This window comes from Sarcophilus harrisii, chromosome 2, assembly GCF_902635505.1.
Source record: "Sarcophilus harrisii chromosome 2, mSarHar1.11, whole genome shotgun sequence".
Classification (NCBI taxonomy): Eukaryota; Metazoa; Chordata; class Mammalia; order Dasyuromorphia; family Dasyuridae; genus Sarcophilus; species Sarcophilus harrisii.
In genome coordinates, this window is record NC_045427.1 from 520,264,220 (window position 1) to 520,286,994 (window position 22,775).

The 22,775-nt window shown below is 34.7% G+C and overlaps 1 protein-coding gene across 5 annotated transcripts in view; it reads left to right on the forward strand.

Moving 5' to 3' along the window:
• Positions 1-22,775, forward strand: part of INTS14 (integrator complex subunit 14) — a 26,524-nt gene continuing 3,749 nt past the window's right edge. Inside the window, exons 1-12 of one of the 5 annotated variants that reach the window (XM_023498045.2) lie at positions 725-872; positions 7,679-7,959; positions 8,952-9,059; positions 12,459-12,614; positions 13,216-13,334; positions 13,743-13,885; positions 16,245-16,337; positions 17,562-17,706; positions 18,344-18,477; positions 20,483-20,601; positions 21,063-21,097; positions 21,358-21,423. In XM_023498045.2, the coding sequence (XP_023353813.1) occupies positions 7,738-7,959; positions 8,952-9,059; positions 12,459-12,614; positions 13,216-13,334; positions 13,743-13,885; positions 16,245-16,337; positions 17,562-17,706; positions 18,344-18,477; positions 20,483-20,601; positions 21,063-21,077 (1,254 nt within the window). In that variant the 5' untranslated portion in view covers positions 725-872; positions 7,679-7,737 and the 3' untranslated portion in view covers positions 21,078-21,097; positions 21,358-21,423. Of the gene's footprint in view, positions 20-724; positions 873-1,479; positions 1,586-7,678; positions 7,960-8,951; positions 9,060-12,458; positions 12,615-13,215; positions 13,335-13,742; positions 13,886-16,244; positions 16,338-17,561; positions 17,707-18,343; positions 18,478-20,482; positions 20,602-21,062; positions 21,098-21,357; positions 21,424-22,775 lie in introns of those variants that run through there. The other 4 variants (XM_031955357.1, XM_031955358.1, XM_003755650.4 and 1 more) reach the window with 4 other exon arrangements.

Genomic DNA, 22,775 nt, shown 5'->3' on the forward strand with positions numbered 1-22,775 from the left:
TGGCAAAGATAGTAGAAAGGTTAGCCATTTCCTTTCCCACTCTCTTTTACAGAGAAACGGAGGCAGATGGGGTAAAAGGCCCGCCCAGCTAGTGTCTGAGGTGAAACTTGGGCTCAGGAAGATAAAAATGTCTGATTCCAGACTGAGCGCTCTGTCCTTCGCACTACCTAGCTGCCCCCTTGGAACGTGGAAGGCGGTTATTAAAAGTTGCTTGTCCCCTCCCTACTCCTTTTTCAGTCCTTGCTCTTCTTTCTCTTTCCCTTCTGCTTCCCCCTCCTCTCCTCTTTCCTCCTCCCCTCACTTTCTCTCTCAAATCTTTCCTCTTGCCCTCATCCTTAAACTCTCCTTTCCCTCCCCTGTTCTTTCTTTTCCCCCCGCTCCCGTCCCTGCCCCTTTCGGGCCACCGACTCCCCGCCCTCGCGCTCTTCCTTCCCTCCGCCCCTACTCCTCTCTGTCTCTACTCTCTCAGATCCTTCAGAGACCCTCTTCCCTTCTCCTTTCTCAAGTCTCTCTCCGCGCTAAGCCCCGCCTCAATCCCACTGGTCCTTCCCACCCTGCTTCAGCCCCTCCCATTTCTCAGACCTTCCCTTCCTTTCAATCCTTCTCAGTCCCGCCTCTCCCTGAGCCCCGCCCCTCCCGCAGCCCTCTCCTCGCATAGGTCTGTCCTTCCTTCAGCCACACCCCCCTACCTCTTGCTTCCCTTAGTCCCGCCCCCTCCAAGCCCCGCCCCCTCCTCCCGGGCTGGGCGCGCAGTCCCCGCGGCTGCCTGCCGCTGCCCCGGGTCTCCTCCTTGTGCGGCCCCAAAGTTCCGGCCTCGGTGCTGAGAGGGAAGGTTTAGATCGACGGACGCGGTGGCCGGCGATGGGCGCGGGGTGAGTCTAGAGAAGGCGAGGGGAGAGCTAGCAGTAGGAGCGCTGGGCTCCACGGCGTGTGGAGAGGCGCACGCGGTGGGGGAAAGATGGCTTCGGGGTCCGGGCTCCCCACCTTTGCTCGGGTTCCTGTCTCGTTTTCTCCCGCGTTCGAGGCTCGCTGGGGCCCCACAACTTTTGGGCCGCGGCCTGCCCCGCCCCCCGGGCCAACGGCTGCTCCCTTCCCAAATCTCTTCCCCCCGCCCGTACCTCAGTTTTGGGGGAAGAGAGGCCGCGCTGCGGCCTGCCCCGCCCCCCGGGGCCAACGGCTGCTCCCTTCCCAAATCTCTTCCCCCCGCCCGTACCTCAGTTTTGGGGGAAGAGAGGCCGCAGCCGCGGAGCCCGTGGAGGGGGGCTCCGAGGGTCGGCTCGCGGAGGCGCCCCACCCCCACCCCCAGCCCCGAGACTGGCCTCCTTTTAGGAGCTGATTCCAAAGGGATTTCCTTCCCACCCTCCCCGCCCCATCCGGAGAGAAAGGAAGCTAGAGCCTTGAATCCCTGCCCTAACTGACCCGAAAGCCCCAAGCCTTTTACTGATCCTAAATGCAATTACCCCGCCCTCCTTGTATCAGCTAGCTTTTGTGAAGCTCGTGTCAGACACTGAAAAGACAGAAAAGTCTGTCAGCTCCTATGAAGCGCCTGTTTGTGCGACGCCGCCCCTCCTGGAGTTTACACTCGGTGAGCGTCCTATTGAAGCTCAGTTATGCACTTCATGGTACGGGTGGCCAAGTGACCTCATTTGATCGCTTCCACCGCGTGAGGCGACTGCAAGTGAACTATCATCTCCTTTCTTCCGTTGAGAAAAAAAACAACATAAGAGAGGTTGTGTGGCTTACTTGCCTTAGACCAAAATGTCGCTGTCTTAAATGTGAATCATGGTAGATGATTAACAGTCAAATTTTGGAGGCAGATGTTAATAATCTGCATTACTAACACTTCTCTACTTAACTCTAGGTAATCCACAAAACTATATCAAGGAATCTCCGAGCTGTGAATACTAAAACTGAAATAAGGAAATTTTAATTCTGCTAAACCAGTTTGCTCCAGTATACAACTGGCACTCTTTAGAAACATGTAAAAAGTGTTTTACATATTTCATTTAAGGCTCACAAAGGTCTTGTAAGATAGATAAGGCAGGTATTACTATTCCCTCTCTGACTCTCCCTGTGTCTCTCTCCTCTCTACAGATACAAAGGTTCAGAAAAAGTAAAAGGCAATGTTATGGTGGTGGAGTGTTTTAAGCTTGTATCTGCTCCTTCCTAACAGTAGCAATTCTGGACAAGACCAAGTGTCACTGTCCTCATCCCCACAATGATCATGTCTCACTGGGTGTAAAATTCTAAATCCTAAGTCACAGGTAGGGAGTGACAGACCTACTATTTGAACTCAACTCTTCTGACTCCAACGGTAGTTCATTCAGTCATAATATATTACCTCTCTTCTTGCAACTTTAATACTACTATAAATGTTTTTCTTAGAGTTGTCTTGAGATTAAATGTTATACAACTTGCAATTTAGTATTGAAGGTAAGAAATTTTAGATTAAGCTAAACTCTTCTTTTTTCCCTTCAGAAGTCCTTTTGTTTTTGCTCACTTAAGCTCCTTTTTTAGTTCTTTGTATTGATTCTAACGGGTCTTCAACGAATGTAATTTTTCTATTCAGCATTGGCCACAGATTTGCTGTATGACCTTTGATAGATCAGTTAACCTTGCTGAAACTTAGTTTTCTCTTCTGTGAAAAGAAAAGGGTTGAAGTTCTAAAGTTCTTTCCAATTTTAAATCTTTCAAGTTTTTGTTTGCACCTGTATAATAGGTTAAGTACAGAACCATTTCTTTTGTCAGAGGAAACTAGATCTAGATTCTAGTACAGTAGAAAGAATACTGGATTTGGGATCAGAGGATCTAGATTGAAATTCCATTTCTGGCTCATGTTCAGTCTTGTACAACTTTTCATGACCTCATTTGGAGTTTTCTTGGCAGAGATACTGCATTGGTTTGCCTTTTCCTCCTTCAGCTCATTTTACAGATGAGAAAACTGAGGCAAAGAAGGTTAAATAACTTTTCCAGTGTCACCCAGATAGGAAATATCTGAGGCAAGACTCTTGATTCTAAATCCAGCGTTCTATCCACTGGGCCACCCAATTGCCCTTATGTCTCTTATTACTTTGGGCCATAACGTATTCTCTCTCAGCCTCAGTTTCTTCACTCTATAATATTAGGGGATTGGATTAGGTGATCTCGTAAATCCCTTTCAGCTCTAAGATCTATATATACTGTTCTGATGGTTGTTTTCTAGATCTACATAATGTCCAGGCTAGCTGTCTGGAGGTCCTTCAGACAGGCCTTGGTCTTTAGGTAGAGAAGTGATGAAGGCAGGGCAGCCACCACAAGGCTGGTCAAAGATAGAATGTCTCTCTTCCACTCCTTATTAGCCCTTATATACCTTATTGTAATTACATCATTACAGCATACCGATTATGTGTGAACTAGAGAACCATTACATGACCATACTAAGTATATATGTGAACTAGCGAACCATTATCTCATCAGTTCCACTGAGTTAACACCTTTGTTTCAAGTATACTTGTTCAGAGTTCTGGCTCTCTACAGATCTATAATAATAACAATTTCATTTATAAAATAACCAACACATTTAAGTTTTGCAAAATGTTTTAAATATACTTACTTGTTCCTCACAACGACCCTATGAGTTAGAGGATTATTATGTCCATTTTACAGATGAAGAAATAGAGCCTAAGAGAATGTAAGTGACTTGCTCAGTCTGACAGTTACGAGATGTGTGAGACAGGATTTGATTTTTTTCTTGACATCAAGCCCTCTACACTATCCATTGTGCTACCTAAGGATTCAAAGTTTACAAAGTGCTTCCAGTATATCTCATTTATATTGACTTTTGTCAAAATAGTTTTCATGTAGGATAAAACAATTTAGAAAAAAATAAAATCAACTCATATTGATAAAGTGAGGAAAGAAACTCTTAACATTTAAGAAGGTAGGCTTTCCTCACTCAGAAGTATATCTCTATTAATAGTCATAATAAAGATGGAAGAAAGAATTCATGGAATTGTGGAGCAGGGTTTTATGAAAGTAGGAGTCTGGCTTGTCATGGTAGCTAAACATAATCTTTCTTGCCTTCCTTTCCTCAGCTCCAAATTCCAATAAAACTTTCTTTCACTAAGACAGGTGTCTTCCAAGTGATATTGATTGGATTAAAACAATTGATACTAATAATGCTGAATGTCCAAGATTCTTAAACTTAAACTGGTATTTTCTCTTCAAAAGGGAGGTTTTAAAATTGAATTTCCAATTGGTAAATTATTTGTGACTTTTTTTTAAATAAAGAGATTTTTGTGTTCCTTGCATAGTTTTTGTGTTCCCTTCTTTACATCCCCAAAACTAATGATCCAGAGAGTATTAAGGTGGAAGTTTGCATATAATTCATCCTTCCTCACTCAGATATATAATCCTGCATCAGATAGGACTCAGTAACAACAAAAAGCCTCTTAGGGAGAAAGAATGAGTAGATGTAACCAGAAAAGAATCAGACAAAGAAAATTATAGGAATAGAAGTATCATGCATTAGGGTCTCGTTCTGCCTTTAATTCAGATCTGAGACTTCACCCTTCTTAATAGAAGTTTCCTCTTTAAAATAAGGAGGTTGAACTAGAAGATTTCTAAGATCTCTTCCAGCTCAAATATTTTATGATTCTGAGGTATTTGGATGGGGGTGATGGGAATCCAACAGAAATTATGGCTTCCCTCCTACCAGGCTAAATCCTGTGTTAATTATAGTCCAGCAGACATTATGTCTAATTCTAAAATTGAAGATAGTTTTCTCAAAGCTCTGTGTAGTTAGGACATTCAGAACTAGTTAGAAGTTGTAATCTGGGCAGTTATTCTTCTAAGAATTCCTTGGAAACCTATGAAGGAAATCTCATCTGGGGATTTCTGGCTCTAACGTAGAGTTACAGCTTTCGTTTATTAATCATCCTCCCTCCATGACACCTGATAGAAACATTTTGCTTTTGTCACTACTCCACAGATATCCAAGGAATAAATACATAGCATGCAGAGAAGTTTATATTTATTGCTTAGGTTCAGTTATTTGCTGTCATCCAGAGAAATGATAGTAGACCCTAAATAAAGCTGGTCCTTTACACATTTTACACAGTTATTTGCATGTGTGATTATTAGTATCAAATATTAATACATAATAGATATTTGTAGACTACTAATGTGTAAATGAATATATTGCTGCTTGAATGCTGCCCACTAGAATACCTCCAGCTTTTCTCCCTTTCCTCTCTCTTTACTCAGCCCTCTTTACCAACTGGAACATGACTCCAGAGTCATTCCCTTTATCTTACATTCCTACTACTGTATATTTATTTTCTTCTCACTAATGTAGAGTTCAGCTCTTCACCCCTGCTACCTTTGCAAATTCCACCCATCACTCCTACTTCTGCTCTCTAGACTCAAATAAAACAATCTTTAATTCCTCTTCTGTGTACCTTTTAGATCCTTGAAGGGAGGATATAGGGCTTCCAAAATGTTCATTCTTTTCTTGGTTTGTCAGTAGATTGTCTCCTATTGTCCCACTAACCATCCCCAACTTCTTAAGTCTAAACAACTTTCCTTGGCTAATACTCTTATATTGTTTCCCCTTATTGTGATATAAGCTTTTTGAGTGTTGGTACTATCTCATTTTAATATTTGTATCTCCAGTTTAGCACAGTATTTGTTACGTAATAAACATTTAGTAAATACTTTTGGCAAGTTCTTCATTTCAGGGGAAAAATTCCTCTTTAATTTATTTCTTCCTTATATGGCATGATCTTAACCATTCTGCTTGACTTACTGAGTATATTCTCTGTTTCTTTGCCAATTTTTACACTGCCCTTTCCTATGTGAGCCCTTTAGTTATCTGCAAGCATTTCTCTATCATGCTATCTTATAGCATTGTCCAAATATACTTTAAAATATATAAAATCTATTACAAGCGCATGGTATCAGAATATGTGTGTGTGTGTGTGTGTTTATGTGTTTATAAATTTATCACAGACAGACAAGATGGACTTCTGTGTTTGGATCCCCAGGTTTAGAGAGTTAGTTTGGTAGGGGAAGCCAAGAAGACCAGAAAGTATGTGAGACCAATTAGTGTTTTAAAGAAACAAAATTGTCTTATTGAATTAGCTTTGTCAGGTAGTGAAGAATAACCATCACCCTGCTCCAAAGACATAAATGTCTTTCCTTTCTAATATTACAGTCTGCTTCATTGGAGGGAAATTCTTATACCTGATTTAAATTTGAATATTTTTGATATCTTTTCAATATTGAAGAACCCAGCAAATGAATCAACTTTCAAAAACTAGATTTTAGTTAGTAAATAAGAATGGGTGGCAGGGGTTTCTACCTCTCTACATATTCCTGATACTTCTTTAGAAAACAGTATGTGTTCAGAAGGGTTTTTTGTGTTGCTCTAAGAACCTAATCATGTTTTTAATTTTTCTTATTCATGAACTTAGGGATTGTATCTAGATTGTTGGGGGCCACATGTATAATTTAAGAATTAGTAAAAACAGTATAAGAGTTTAACTGATCTTTGTTTGTTCCTGAGCACTTGTTAGCATATCCATATGAGATGTTTACTGCTCTTTTAAAAATGAGAAATTCTGGCAGCTTTATGGCAAAAGAACCAAATGAAACTAGATCTCATCACATTTTCTTCTGAATCCTTTTAATGGACCTATGTATGTTTTTGTATTGTTTTCAATATATGCATACCACTTTTTGTTCTGATATTTTTTACTTAACGTTTCTTATATGTGCACATTTTCATATATCGAAAGAATCTACATTGTTGACATTTAATAGCTGTGTAGTGTTGTGTGGCCCAATTATACTGTAGTTTGCTTAGCCTCTGTTTTGGGGGTTGTGCATCATTTCCAGTTTTTTTATAAGTACAAAACTTGTGCTTGCTTTTTAACAGAAACATTATTCAAGATCAACTCATGATTTAAAATTATTTCATTGTACTTTTTTTCCCCCTGAGGCAGTTGAGATTAAGTGACTTGCCCCAGGGTCAGACAGCTAGGATGTGTTAAGTAGACACTTAAGGCTAAATTTGAACTCCAGTCTCCGGACTTCAGGGCTGGTGGTCTATCCACTGCCCCACCTCGCTGCCCCCTCATTGTACATTTTGTAGTGATTCTGTCATTAACTTAAATCAGTATTTCCCAAAGTGGAGTCTTTAGAACTGTTATGATCTACTTAATATGACTAGTAATTTTGGGAGAAAAATTGAATGTAAGTAATGTTTTCTTCTTGAAAATGTTAAATGTGCAGTATTTACTACATGGAGCTCTTTTGGGAAGATATGAAAGTAAACCTAATTTCCCAATTTTCTTTACCTTAAAATTAATTCCATGTGTCCAGATCTTTTAAACAAGGGATCTGCAATAAGCAGTATTTCTCTCTCTGGTGATAGTTTGTTAACCTCACACCTAATGATCATTTATTAGTTTTGTCAATATATTTCAAACCCAGGAGTGATCTATGGTCAAAATCATTTTAGAAGTGCTTCCTTTATTTTTTTTTTTAATTTTCTTTTTATCTTTCATTTATCTTCCAATTCTCAGCTTATCCTCTTCTCACAACTCTAGAATATAGGGTTAGGGTTTTCCCTTTTGTCTCTGATAGAAAGTAATCTATTTTTCTAAATGCAAACAGAATACCTTTTTTTTTCTTGCAGCATTTTCTCATTTATAGCTGTGTGTGCAATTGCCTCTTGGAAATACAGATATATTCATCATGCCAACGGTAGTGGTGATGGATGTGTCACTCTCTATGACTCGGCCTGTCTCTATCGAGGGATCAGAAGAATATCAACGAAAACACCTAGCGGCCCATGGTTTGACTATGTTATTTGAGCACATGGCCACCAATTACAAGCTTGAGTTTACAGCCTTGGTGGTTTTTTCTTCACTTTGGGAGTTAATGGTCCCTTTTACAAGAGATTATAACACTCTTCAGGTAAAATTAATCAGCATGCATTGATTAAGTACTTAACTATCAGACATTTTGCTAAGCACGGGTATAGTAAGAAATGGAATATTTTCTATACTAAACATATTGAATTCACAAGCATTGAAATAATATTTTATAGTATATCTGCAATTGCAAGACTAATAATCCTTAATATTAAAGCATAACTATGCAGCAGGTATCTACAAATAGTAGTAGAATAGAATCTTCTGATAGATCTTAAAACTAAAAGATTGAGATCTCTGTACCACAACTCTTCTCAATGATTTTGACAGAATTCCCAGAGGGAAAAATGTAAAAAAGTAGCCACTTCTTTCTGTATTACAGTCATCATCAAACAGTCTCTTCTTTTCAAACCCCAAGTGAAAGATATTCTTTTTTAGGGATTTAGAAATTCTAGGAATCATTGGGTATATTTTTTTAAAATTCCAAGGTTAATGTTCCTTATTTTGGCCTAATTATAGTTTGTAATCATAAGGATGTAAACTTGAATAGGCTTTTCAAAATCCCACCAAGTAAAAAGAATGAATAAAGGAAAAGTTTTTAAAATTCTCTTTATTAGTGATAGTACTAAAAATAATATCTCATATATGTGAATTTACACACATATATGTACATATGTGTGTATTGTACTTTTAAGGTTCACTAAGTTCCTTATATACAATAGATCTTTACAACAATCCTATGAGGGAGATAGTCTCCTTATCTCCATTTTATAGATGTAGAAAGTGAGATTAAGTAATTTACCCAGTGAGGCAGGATGAGAACCTGGATCTTTCTGACTTCATAATCCATTACACTATGTCTAAAAAAGGTTAAAACTTCTCACAATTTATTTTAGAGGATAATTTAATGTTTGAATTAGTTGTATCTTAGGAATATAGTATTATGTAAATATTAACATCTTGAACAATTGTTGCTGTTTTTATTGAACTAGCTAATGCAGTGAAGAGTAATGAGTAACTCTTTTATTCAATCAGGAAGCACTGAGTAATATGGATGATTATGATAAAACATGCTTAGAGTCTGCATTACTTGGTGTTTGCAATATTGTTCAACAAGAATGGGGAGGCTCAATTCCTTGCCAGGTAAAAATTGCTTTTCTTTTCACTGAATTTAAAATATTAATTAATGAAACACCTGATAAAAGATAAGTTTTATAATTTATATAAACTTTGCTGTATAGAGAAAAAATTTGTTATATAATTTCTTTTTTATAGTCTTTGTTACATGATTTCTGTAACTTTACTTAACATGCTTATTGTTGGTATCTGGATTTAAAGAAAGCACTAAGTTGTATATTTAAATGCAGCAAAGTTATGTATATAATGGAAACTGTACTCTTTGCTATTTTAAATTTAGTACTATTTTATGTAGGACATAAAAATATGCTCCGGTGAAATTTTAGTATCACTTCCTTAGGGTGAAATGTTAGTAGCAGGCTTGAAATGCTAGACTGTAACACCACACAGAACATGCCTTACTAAATAGGACTAGAAGAGAACCTCAAGCCAGTTATTTACCTAGACTTGGATATGGAATTGAAATTGATAATTTGACCTGCTTGCTTATCTGGTTTCCCCTAAAAACTTTCCATTTTAAAGTAAGATAGAAATAGCAAAGAGGTCTTCTAGAGTCCAGTTTCTTATTCAACTGTGGGTCATAATCCTATCTGAAGTATAGAAACTGAATGTGGGAATTGCAAAATTATGATTTATTTTCAGTAAATATTTGATTTATATATCTCTTTGTATACCTATATTCTTGGAGTCACATAAAAATTTCTCTGGAGAAAAGACGTTGCTGATGAAAAAAATTTAAGAAGTCCTGTTCTAAGATGCCTCTGGAAGTAGACAAGTTGAAAATTAACAGTCAAAGTTATATATATATATAATTGTGGAAAACTAGAAATAGCCTTAATGTCCAACAATAGGAGAATGATCAGATAAATTGTGGAACATTGATATAATGGAATACTATAATGGAATGAAGACTAACAATTGAGAAGACTACAAAGAAATCTGGAAAGACCTTTTTGAAATAATACAAAATGAAAAAAGCAGAACCAAAAGAATGAAAAACATGTAAATGAGGACTATATATATGAAGAAAAGTGAATGTTACAAAAATCCTATTGATAAATGGAAACAGTTATTAAAGTTTAGTTGGTTACTGATGTTCAATATTCAATTTTTAATAAAATATTTAATTTTTTAAAGTAACAGTTGATAGTCAGGAAGACAAAATAAATTAGATTTGTTCTATTTGTATCCAAAAATGGTAGACTCACAGATCCTATGAAGTATATTATTCAAAGGTATTATGCTGGTCTCTTAACAATACAAATAAAATCTTTTGAGAGACATTAGCTATATGTTTAAATAGGTTATGTTGGAATTGTTTCAGTTGTGTACTATAGCTTCTTTTTTTATTCCTTCTATTGATTTTTGGCTTTGCTATCAAAAGCTGATTGCCTTTAAATATAGTTGATTCAGAAATGATAGCCACATCAGTAGGTTACTAATTATTAGAATATCATCAGTTTTACTTTTGATGAGACTACTTAGGACTTGACACATTGAGCACCTACTGATTTTCTTAGTGAAGGTTTTCATGTTACATAGGTTTGAGGCCTCTGTATAGTTTACAAGCCTTTTTATTTCTCATTTTTTAGCTCTGAACCATATTTTCCAACATAATGCTTTACTCTCCTCTCCTATGGGGTCTTAGTAAATTCTTTCTTAAACTTCTCTACCTCTTCATCACCTGCAACAGATCTGAGTTAGTATACAAGCTGCATTTTCTTTGTGATAATCTGAAAATGTTTGCCATAAGCATCTTGCAATACCTTGCAATACCAGATGAGGAAATGTCCTATTGAATGATCTTTCCTGTTGTGTTTAGATATGTGATAAAAGTAGTTGAACTGATGCTTTTATTTGTCTCTGTAGTGAGAAACCGAACTTCCTTTTTTCCTTACCTGCACTTATTTTGTTTTATGCTTCCATTTATAGCAGAAATGTCGAAATCAAAATGATTCAGTTCCTCTTATAATTAGTGTGTATTTAGAGTTCCAACACTTATGTTTATAGATGGTAATTAAACCATTATTCCCCTTTTTCTAATATAGTCTTGCAGAAATGGAACCTCATAGGCTGAAGACCATTTTGTATTTTTTTGTGTTTCATGAGTAAAGATTTCATCACTGTGTGGTCAGTTTACTGGTAATAAATAATTATTTTGGTCCTCAGAAAGTCAAGAGTATTACCAGTTTACTCAAAGTAATTCCAGTGTAGTAAAAACATGACAGAGTTTGCAGGCCCCTGACTTACCCTTGGAGACCCCCAGGGTTACCTCCTCCACAGTAGAATAGTACTTTGTGGGGATTGCATATACCAGGAACTTCATAAATAGTTGTTGAATTGTATTGAAATAATTCTAGGATTGCTTTATGAATCTTTTAGTAATTCAGACTCAAAAACAATTTTGTTGTTTATTAAGAAAATCAGTGTACCAATAGCAATTCTTATTAATGATAATGCATTTTAGCATCAACTGTTACTAGACTAGTCTGGTTTAATGTGAGATGTAGGTTACCAAGATTTTAGACAGCTATACTATATCTTTGTTATCTGAATGTAGCACACCCTTCCATTTTGACATCATATATAATGTTTCATTATCCTACAGCATCTGGCAGAGCTGTGTAAAGGATGAAACTTAAAACATTTGGTGCTACTTGGAAGATGTAATTACCTTCTAGTAAATTGAGTCCGCTTGACATATTGCCCTTTCAGATGTCTTCCCCTCCTTAGAAGTTGTTCTTTCTTCAAAGTAGCATATGTCATTTTGTTGTCATTGCAAGTTATTAATAAGCAAATAAGTAATCTTGTACTGATGGTCCATTGTTACCAAATATCCAGTCAAAGAAGACTGAAAGCAAGCATGCTGTGTGCAAATAAAGAATATTCCAAAAGTGTGCTATAATTTCACAATACTTAGAAAGTCATGAAGAAATTAATAAGTTTTGCAATTCTACCCCCTCTTTACATTTGAGTACATTAATATGTGCAGCTAAAAGCTGGATGCATTTACAAAGTTTTTTTATTAAAAGTGTAAGAAAATATTTTTATGGAGTTTATAGTTTGGATGTATTCATTTTAGGGCAGGGATTACCAGCCTTTCAGTAGAAGTATGTCAAGGGTCTGACCCTTGTTCTTCTCGTATGATCTGAGAGGAAAGGTATGACTGCTTTAGAATGAAGAAGGTGAGCTGATTTTCATGCTGACAATCCCTAAATCAAGAGATAGGAGTTTAGTTTTCAAAATATAATAAAGAAATTAAAAGGTCAGGAGGTATTGAGTTTAAAAATATTTAGAAGATTTTAATTGCTAAAGCAACTAAGGAAAAATTAAAACATTGTCAAGTCTTTTTGTTTAAGTATATATTTACTTACATTATAAATCTTTCCCATCTTTTGTAAATAGGTTGTTCTAGTAACCGATGGATGCCTAGGCATTGGGAGAGGTTCGCTGCGCCACTCACTAGCTTCTCACACTCAACGAAGCGACAGTAATAGATTTCCTCTGCCTTTCCCTTTTCCATCTAAGTTATACATCATGTGCATGGCAAATTTGGAAGAGGTAAATCCTTCTACCTTAACACTGAACTAGAACTAGTAACTATTATTTCATGGACTCCTAAATACTCTTTAAAATTCTACATTGTTGCTATGTTACCATGAGAACACAGGCTGTTTCTCACAGGAGAAGTTTAAATGATGAATGCTGAGATGTTCTCTTTCACAAGAAAGTGTCTCCACTGCTATATAGTATCTCAATTCTATGCCTAAAGAATACTGAAAGAAGTAGACTTTGAATCTTAGTTTGAGAAATGTTGTCCTTGTATGTTTCATTAATAAATATTTCTCAGTTTTTGCATTTACTTGAAGAAGTCGTTTAATGTTTAAACAATAACCAGAGGTTGTTTTAAAAAATATTTTGAAAGAGGGCAAATAATGCATAAAAATCAGTTGTTCACCTGAGAGAGTGAAATAGTTATAGTTTCATTTTATGAAATTACTTTCCTATTTTCCTTCAATCAGTACTGTTAGATATTTTTTTTCTTGTTTGTCATAAAATAGCTTGGTTTTCATTATCTATTTTATCATGGCTTTGACCTGAGTGAGCTAATATTTATTTAGCATTTTCTGCATTTTTTAAGAGAAATTTTCCTGCTTTGTAGCTCCAGAGCTCAGATTCCCTAGATTGTCTTGAACAACTCATAGACTTAAACAATGGTGAAGGACAGATTTTTACCATTGATGGTCCTTTGTGCTTGAAGAATGTACAGTCTATGTTTGGGTGAGTCTATGTTTTGAATATAACAACTTTCTTATAATCTGTCATTATAATTTTGCCTTTAGAACCATCTATATTGTTATTTTGAATTGTTCCATTGTATTTCCCCATATTGTCCATTTTAAAGCTGTAATGATGAATATAATTGATATTTTTTTAAATACAAATGGAATGGTAAAGTCTGTGGTTATCTCTCCACAATAATTGAGCACTTTCAAAGATGAATTTGCTCTTGGGCTTTTAAAAAATAAATGCCTATATTAAAAATGTCATGTTTCATTTTTACAAATCAATTGATTAGATTTGTTGTGGAATTATCTTAAAGGAATACATCTTTTACATCTTTAATTAGTATTTTCAATTACTTTTCAAAATTACTCTAGCACTTAATAATGAATCATCATATTTTAGGAAACTGATAGACCTGGCATATACACCTTTCCATGCTGTTCTCAAATGTGGTCACTTAACATCTGATGTGCAAGTCTTCCCTAGACCAGAACCTTTTATTATAGATGAAGAAATTGATCCTATTCCTAAAGTAATAAATACAGGTAATTTTTAAAAATGTATTTCTGTATTATTTTTCTTTCCTCTTTTCTTCTGAGCATCTCCTCCCTCTTCTAGCCTATTTCTTTGCTCCAGGTGTGACACATAACATACAGTAACATACTGATCACATACAGTGTTGTTATCAGAAATTGCTTTGAACAAGAAGTTTCAATGTCTGAGGGGCATCAGTTTGGAAATTTTTATGTCAAGAATACAGATTAATTTCATAGAGAAAAGAACATGGGTCTTGAAGTCAAAGGAGCCCTCACTTTGCCAGTTGCTGCTATTAAGGGCACACAAGTATTAAAATGTGACAGACTTCACCTTCTTTTGAATCTCAATGTTCTCATTGTTAAATGACGTTGGGCTAGAAGATTTCTAAGTTTTTTTTCCAGCTTTAAGTCAAAAAAAATCAGGCCTAGAGTCAAGAACATCTGAGTTCAAATCCAGTTCTAGACACTTACTATCTGTCTGTTCCTGGGCAAATAATTTAATCTCTGTTTGCTTCAGTTTGCTCATCTGTAAAATTGGGAAAATAATAATACCTATTCTCCCAGGGTTGTTGTGAGGACCAAATGAGATATTTGTAAAGGCACAATGTGTGGCATAGATAAATGCTATATAAATGTTAGCTATTATTGTTATCATTCTTATTGTTAGTACCCACAATTGAAAGCCATGTTCAGAGACACATGCCCAAATGCTGTAAAATCTTTAGGACTGGCATCATTACTGAATCTTAGTGGTGACCTATAGAATTTCAATATAACAATACTTGCCATAGGTAGGGTAAAGTGTTAAAAGTCACTGTACAGGCTTCAGTTCTGATCCTTCTACCCCTGAGCTTTTCAGTTCATTTCTATGGATCTTGGTTTCTTTTTCTGTGACCCTGAGGGGTTTAAATGAATGAGATATCATAGAAATTGTTCTAGCTATAAAATATATTAGAAGCTGTCATTCTGCTGCCAATACCACAGCTAAGTGAAAATGATGTGTTGAATTATATTGTAAACTCTAGTTGAAAAATATAGAATGAAAAAAAATAATAGTTCACATTTGACATGTAATATTTGCAAAGTGCTTTATATTCACTATTTCCTTTGAACCTTACTACAGTCTTATAAGGGTGGTGCTCTTATTACCATTTTACAGATGAGGAAACTAAGACTTATGAATGCTGAAATATTGTATCTCTGCTTACAAAATCAATGATTGAGATGGTATCCAAAACAAGGGCTTTTGACTCCATGTCCTGCACACTATCAGCTGTTTCATGATCTCTCAAAGGAACAATGACAAAAGTAGGAAGAGGAGATGCCATTTAGCCTTTGAATATGAAATTATCTGAAGTGAAACCTGTGTCAAGTAGAGTTCAAGAGTTTGAGGAAATTAATTTATTTTTGGATTTTCTTGGGTTTTTTTTTTTTTTCCCCAAAGAAATGATCAGGGTTTTTTTTCTGATAGTATTTTCTGGTGATAAAAATCCTGGCCAGAATTAGCTATAGCTATAGCTGATATTTCAAGTCCTATTTATCGGGTTGCTTTCTTCATGGTACATTACATTATAAGTTACTTGTTATGTTGATGATGCATTTCCTCCAAGTGTCTTCATTTTTGGTATTGATTATTTTCAGGAGAATTAAGATATTCCTTCAAAATCTCTTGTTGATGCATTAGAAACATGTCTTTAGTTTTATTTAACAGCAAGATTTTGATTTTCATTTAATTTTTCAATAAATTCAAAGAATTATTTCAGTATACAGTATAACTACAAAATGGTTAAAAAAAAAAACAACTAAAACCCTATTCATTCATAAAGTAAAAAGAAAAATTTTAAAACTTTAGCCATTCATAAACCATTTCATCAACTTTTGGCTTTAACCTTAGTTTAGTATTCAAGTTATTGTTTCATTTAAGAATCCATTATTCTCCCCTTTAAAAAATTAAATAAATAAATAAGCTGCCATCTTCCTCAAAGAAGACTGATCAGATCTGCTTTGAAGCTGTTTGGACTCTCTCTAGTGATCTTCAATCGGGATATTCCTTGAACTTAGGTCTGCAGTTATGAACTCCACTCCATATATTTTTGTAGAGAATTTTAATCTTCATCTGTGTAATGTAACTTGAATTCATTAGAAGAAAGATATAACTGTTTTCATTTCTTGAGAAGTTTTGTTAATTGAGAAGATACTGTAAAACAATAGGAATTTTTAATAACTTTTCCATCTGTCTCATCACACTTGAATTCAGCTGAAAAATTATATTACTGAAATTTCCATTTTTATGTTTAAATAAAATAGGACAGATGCTTAGAACCTGGTTATTATATGAATTAAAATTATGTTGAATCTTTCCTTGCAGATCTGGAAATAGTGGGTTTTATCGATATAGCTGATATTTCAAGCCCCCCAGTTCTGTCTAGGCATCTGGTTCTACCCATTGCTCTTAATAAAGGTGAGTTCTCCTTTTAACTTTGGGGCATGTATGAAAGATCTCATAATTCAAATATGTTTCACGTGGTCCGTGAACTTAAAGAGGGGTATTCACTTAGTAGGATTGTGGAGAAGGAGAAATTATTGCACTGGGTCTTTAAAAAAAAAAACAAAACTAAAAAATCAGAAAAACAGTATATCATCATTCAATCATTCTAAAATCCCTTAGGATCCAAGATATTATATGAATTGCTGTGAGGCATTCAGGGGTCCTGAATCTCAAGAAGCTCTCTCTGTTTAAATGAAGATTAAAACATAATTGAAAAATTCAAGCATTCTATAACTCCCATTGCCTACCACACACATATTATGGTTCCCTCTTGGCTTGAGTGGCTAGATGGACTTTGGGACTGTCTGTGATCAAAATATTCCTTATTCAGCCTATGATGAGCTTCCCAAATTTATCTAGGCTGGACCTCAGGCAATATATGATCACTAGTCTTTATCCAGGGTCATTTCAGGTTGGTGCAGACCTGCCTGAACTTGTATTCTGCTGTCATAGCCTTCAGAAACTTAGGGTCATTTGTATGGCACACTGAGACTGCAGAGTAGAATTTTTCTTTGTTGGTTCCTCTCCTTTTTAAAGGATCCTTTTGAAAACTCAGTTTTATATTCTATAGGTTTTGCATAGTGGTGTTTACCTATATTTAAATTGATTAATTTCGACATAAAAAATCGTGACTTTTCATTCTCTTTGAGTTTCCATCAGGATTCTTTGTCTATTCATTTACATTCAGATTTCCTCTTAAGTACTCATAGCCACAATTAGTTTGTGTGCTTGGTTCTGCATTTTTGTTTATGTATCATTTTAGAAAGGTTTTCAATTTCTTTGCATTCCTCATATATTCCTGAATATTAATTACATTATGGTATGCCATACATTTTAATAACAATTTCTGTTACCATTTTCCTCTTGTTGGTCATTTAGTTTTATTCCAGTTTTTTTGCAACTACATGTAACAGAAAGCTCTTTTATTAAAAAAATATTCTTTTGGTATAATATTGTGTATTTGATGTATTCCATAATTGGAATTAGCATATTTTTGTAACTTTTATTTAATCTTGCCAAATTGCTCTCCAGAAAGATTTCACAAATGTATAATTGCATGACAAAATCATTTTCCTCTAATTTTTTAAAGAATTTGCATTTGAACTTTGACCAATTTCCCTCTTTGTTTTTGCATAGAAGGTGATGAGGTAGGTACAGGCATCACTGATGACAATGAAGATGAAAATTCAGCTAATCAGATTGCTGGTAAAATACCCAACTTTTGTGTCCTGCTCCATGGCAGCCTCAAAGTAGAAGGAATGGTAGCCATTGTTCAGTTAGGGTAAGCATCTTTAGGGTCTATCTTTTTTTTTTTTTTAAAGGGTCTATCTAAAGGTTATTCTTGTCTTAGAAATTCAGATTCAGGAAGGAGATGCTTCTCAGAATTGAAGGAAATATGGTTTATTCTATGTATTATGTATTTATACATTCAATGTACATGGATATATATATACACATGTATTTATACATACATGCATATGCTTATTTTATATATATATATATATACACACATATTAGTGACAAATTCTCATTCTAGAAGAATCTAAGAGTAGGGGAAAATATTTCTATATAGATATGTTATATATATATATGTCTATTGATATATATATATATACACACATTGTTAAAATATATAGCATATAGGTATACGTTTGTAGATAGATAGGCATATCTCTTGTTATATGTATAATATATAGATGAGAGAAGACAATCAGAATACTCTAACTCTAGGACTCTTCTAGAAATAGCTCTGCCCACAGGAAACATTTTGCAGACTGAGATTTTATATCAATGTTGTAATTGACTTTTTAGACAAAAAAATGAGTATAGACTTGTTAATTTGGGGTTTGGGGGTCAGCAAGTTTGAGATTGGATTGGTTAGCTTTGATGTTCTCTAGTTTTGCCTCTTTTTCACACAGTCCTGAGTGGCATGGAATGCTATACTCTCAAGCTGACAGCAAGAAGAAATCAAATCTCATGATGTCTCTCTTTGAACCTGGTCCAGAACCTCTCCCTTGGTTGGGGAAAATGGCACAACTGGGGCCAATTTCAGGTACAACTTTTATAAGGTCCTACTTAGTCCTCTGCTTTTCTTCTATTATTTTGAAGAAGTTCTCTGGTTACCATAGCCATTCCTTAAGGAAGACTGTGAACTCCCTCTTTTGTTCACTGTATATTTGAATGTGGAATAAGCCATTCAGATTTATTTTAGTAAGATATAGAAAAGCTAACAAAAAAAAAAAAGTAAAAATTCATTTTTGAACTTAATGAGATATTCAAAACTCCACTAATTTTGCAAAATAAAGATTCACAAAATCTCAAAATAAATCACATATTATTGCAAAGTAAAGATGCACAAAATTCTTAATTTTACAAAAAATCCTTTGGTGTATGTGAATTCAAGGGTTTTGAAGTAGAATTTCCTATCTCCAAATTTCTCTTCATTTATTTCAGTAATTTATTTAGCACATGATGTTTCCTTAACATGCTAATAGGTGTTTGGGGAATATAGAAGAAATGTAATTACCATATATGCCCTTTCTGAGCTTATATTGTCATTGGATAGACAAGACATACGGTCTTAGTCCAATAATATATTGTTGTCTTTCTGGCTTTTGAAGAAAAGAAACCACTTGTCACCCTCACCGTAAAGAGTGAATCATTAAATGGAGATAGCTAAAGGATACACAGGTATTCAAATGGTATTAGACATGTTATGTTCCATGTCCCAGGATTACCAATGTTGGCATGCACAGCAGGTTTCTCTGAACAAAAGGGACTTGCATTATTTGAAGTAACAAAGTAAATTCAATAACCCTAATCCCCTTTGTTGTTTACTTCTATAGTCTTATGAGAGGAAGAAGTGTTCATGATAACAGCATCAAGTTACTCCTTATTTCAGTGCTAATTTGTTAGCCTCTAGGTTTTACCATTGCCATATTTACCCCATGTTATAGCAGTAAATGGTATGTAAAGGAATCTAGTATAGTGAGGGGAAGTTGGCTACACACACTTACATATATACACAGAGGCATTATGTAAGACAGAAAACCTGAGTTTATTATACCATCCATTATGTGGAAAATGAATTCTTAGACTTTTTGGATTGGCATAGTTTCCAGTTAAATTTGCTTTCAACTTACTCAGAAAACCTGCAAACTTTTAGTCCCATTACACAGACAATCACATAAAAAAAACATTTAGACAATATAAGACAGTAAGTAATCAAGTACCAAAATATATACTGTTAGCATTAAGTACTATATGAGAATGAGAGTGATATAGGTGGAATCTGACCTCCCTAGAAAATAATGTTTATATTGGCTAGAAATTAAAATTGGGTTGCAGAGTTAGCATTAGTATAAATGGAAAGCATTGAGTTGAGATTTTAGAAGGCCATGAATGGGGGATAAAGAACTTGCCTTGTACCCCTTAAGTTGTAATAAAACACTTGGACCAGGAGACAGGTGTTCTTTAATAATACTTCCATTTATGCAAATAGTGGCTTTAAGAGTCTTTAGGGACAATGTTTGAAAATGCCACAAGTTGGAGGTATTTCTCCATTTAAGTCTTTCTTACTCTGCTTGTCTTGTCATTTTCTTTATATCTCTTGCTCATTTTTGTAGTTATATGTTCTTTATTCTTAAGTTTTAAAAGCAAATGAGTACAGTGAATTTCTAATTCTTTCTTAAAACAAAATGAACAATCTCTTTTTTGCTTATGTGCACCTCACTTTATTTTTCCTTTGGGTCAGTGAACTAAGATAGTAGTCTTCCATAAAAAAAGATTCCTGAGCTCTATCACAGTTAATGAAAAAAACTATTGGAATTTTTTTTTTTAATAGAAAACAGACTAATATAAGATTGTGAGTAGTTATAATTTAAACTTAATTTTTCCAAACTTTTTTTGTTGTTGTTGTTGTTAGATTATATATACTGATTAGAAATTTAACTTCATATTTGGAGAAATGGATTTAATGTCCTCTAGATTTAAATGTTATATTCTTGATCTAAGCTTGTTAGAGAGCATTATTTTTAGAAAGCTTCTTTTTCTTTAAGATGCTAAAGAAAATCCTTACGGTGAAGATGATAACAAGAGTCCTTTCCCCTTGCAACCTAAAAACAAGCGCAGCTATGCCCAGAATGTGACTGTGTGGATTAAACCAAGTGGTTTACAGGTAAATCATACTCTTTGCTTTGTTATCAGTGATTGGAGCTGTGATTCAGAAGTTCCCATATTTTGGGATGTGTGGGGGCAGAGCCACTGCTCAAACATCTGTAATTTTTACCCATTGGAGCACATTTTCTTTGTTTCTCCAAAATAAGCAAAATCGGGAGAGGCATTTGGGCTATAGGATCCAGAAGAGAATATTTGCTCATCCTGTAGCTTCTCCTTCTCTTCTTTCTTTTAAAATTCTCTCTTCTGGCCTAGTCAGCTCCCAGCCATATACCCATGAATCTTCTTCGAAAGAAGGCAGTGAACTCATGAAAAGGAAGTATGTACAAAACTTTGAAATTTCAGAAATGTGGCTGTAATCATCAAACTGAAAAAAAAAAAAACCACAGCTATACTTACCACAGATGTACCTGGATAATTTTTAGACTTTTAAAAAAGTTTTCTGTGTTTCTTTTTTATGAGATCTTTGCAGATTGACCTGCCTCCCAAGAATATGTGTAAGTGCTTCATGTTCATTTATAAAGCCCCTAGAGAAAAAAGAACTATTCCCTTTAAAAAAATAAAAAAAAAGCATTTTTTTAATTAAAAAAAATTTTTTTAAATAAAAATAGAAATAAAATCAATGAGGAATCTCACACTGAAAGATCTATTAAGTTGAATTCTTTTATTAAATTTGTACGTTTAGAAACATTTCTCACTCTTTTCCACTCCTCCTGTCCCTACCTGATTAATAACAAGTTTTTCTCTTCTTTAATAGACAGATGTTCAAAAGATTTTAAGAAATGCAAGAAAACTGCCTGAAAAAACACAAACATTCTATAAGGTGAGAATGATGGGATCAGGTACTTTGGGTTAGATTACGTGAACAAGATCCTGCTAAACATGATTGGTTGTTAATAAGCTATTTTAAGACAGTTGGATATCTAGTTTATCCTTCTGCCTTTAGATAGGAATTCTTGTCAATAGTTATTTCCACCTAGGATGAGATACTTCTAAATGTTTGTGAACTCATATCAGATTTGAATCTCATAGGACTGTAACTCGAAACTTTTTATTTCTGAATTATATTATCCAGGTTTATTTATTGTTTTTAGGTCATGCTTGAATGTATTTGAAATTGTTATTTCTCTCATATCTTAAAAGATTCAAGGAGTCATAAGAGAAAAACAAAAGAATAGTATTATTGTTAATAAGGTATCATATGACTTTTAAAAGTGGAGAAATACATTTCATAAACAATAAATAAGGTTGCAACTGTTCAAATACCATCCACATGGAAGTTAAATTTTAGTTTCTCTACAAAGTTAATTCGGGTAGAAATATTTCTTTACAAAACTGTTGTTAATTATTTGCAGATAGAAAACAAATTTTGAAACTGGAATTCCATAATGTAGTTGGAAAGATAATTTAAACTTCTAAAACTTGGATATTTGTGATCTTTGCTCTATTTTTGAAAATCCTAAGGAACTTTCTTTTTTAAAAAAATCTTTCAGTAGTATTTATTTTTCCAAAAACATGTAAAAATAGTTTCCAACATTCATTTTTGTAAAACTTTTGTGTTCTAAATTTTTTTACCCTCCCTCACCTCTCCCCAAGACAGCAAGCAATCTGATATAAGTTAAATATGTGCAATCCTTTTAAACATATTTCTATATCTTTTATGTTATGAAAGAAAAATCAGACCAAAAAGGGGGGAGGGGGGGCAATGAAAGAAAAATACAAACAAAAAGGTAAAAATCCTATGCCTCAATCCATAATTGGTCTCCATCCTCTCTTTGGACATGATGGCATTTTCCATCCCAAATCTATTGGAATTGCCTTGAATTAGCTCAAAACTTTTAAAAAAAAATTATTGATGCCTTTTTTTATGCTAGTCATTTCCCGGCATAGAGTGCTCCTTGTAACAAAGAAAAACAATTAAGCAAAACTGAGCAACACAATAACTGTTAATGATGGGTATATGCAATATTGTGCATCTATAACCCCCCACCTTTTCACCTGATATTTCATCATTAGTTATTGAATTTGATCCAAATTCACTTGTTTAGTATTGCATTCATTTATATCATAGTCATTGTGAATACTATGATCCAGGTTGTGTTTTCTTTACTCTGTATCACTCCACATAAGTTTTATACTTTTCTATGAATTCCTCATGTTTGTTGTCTTATTGCC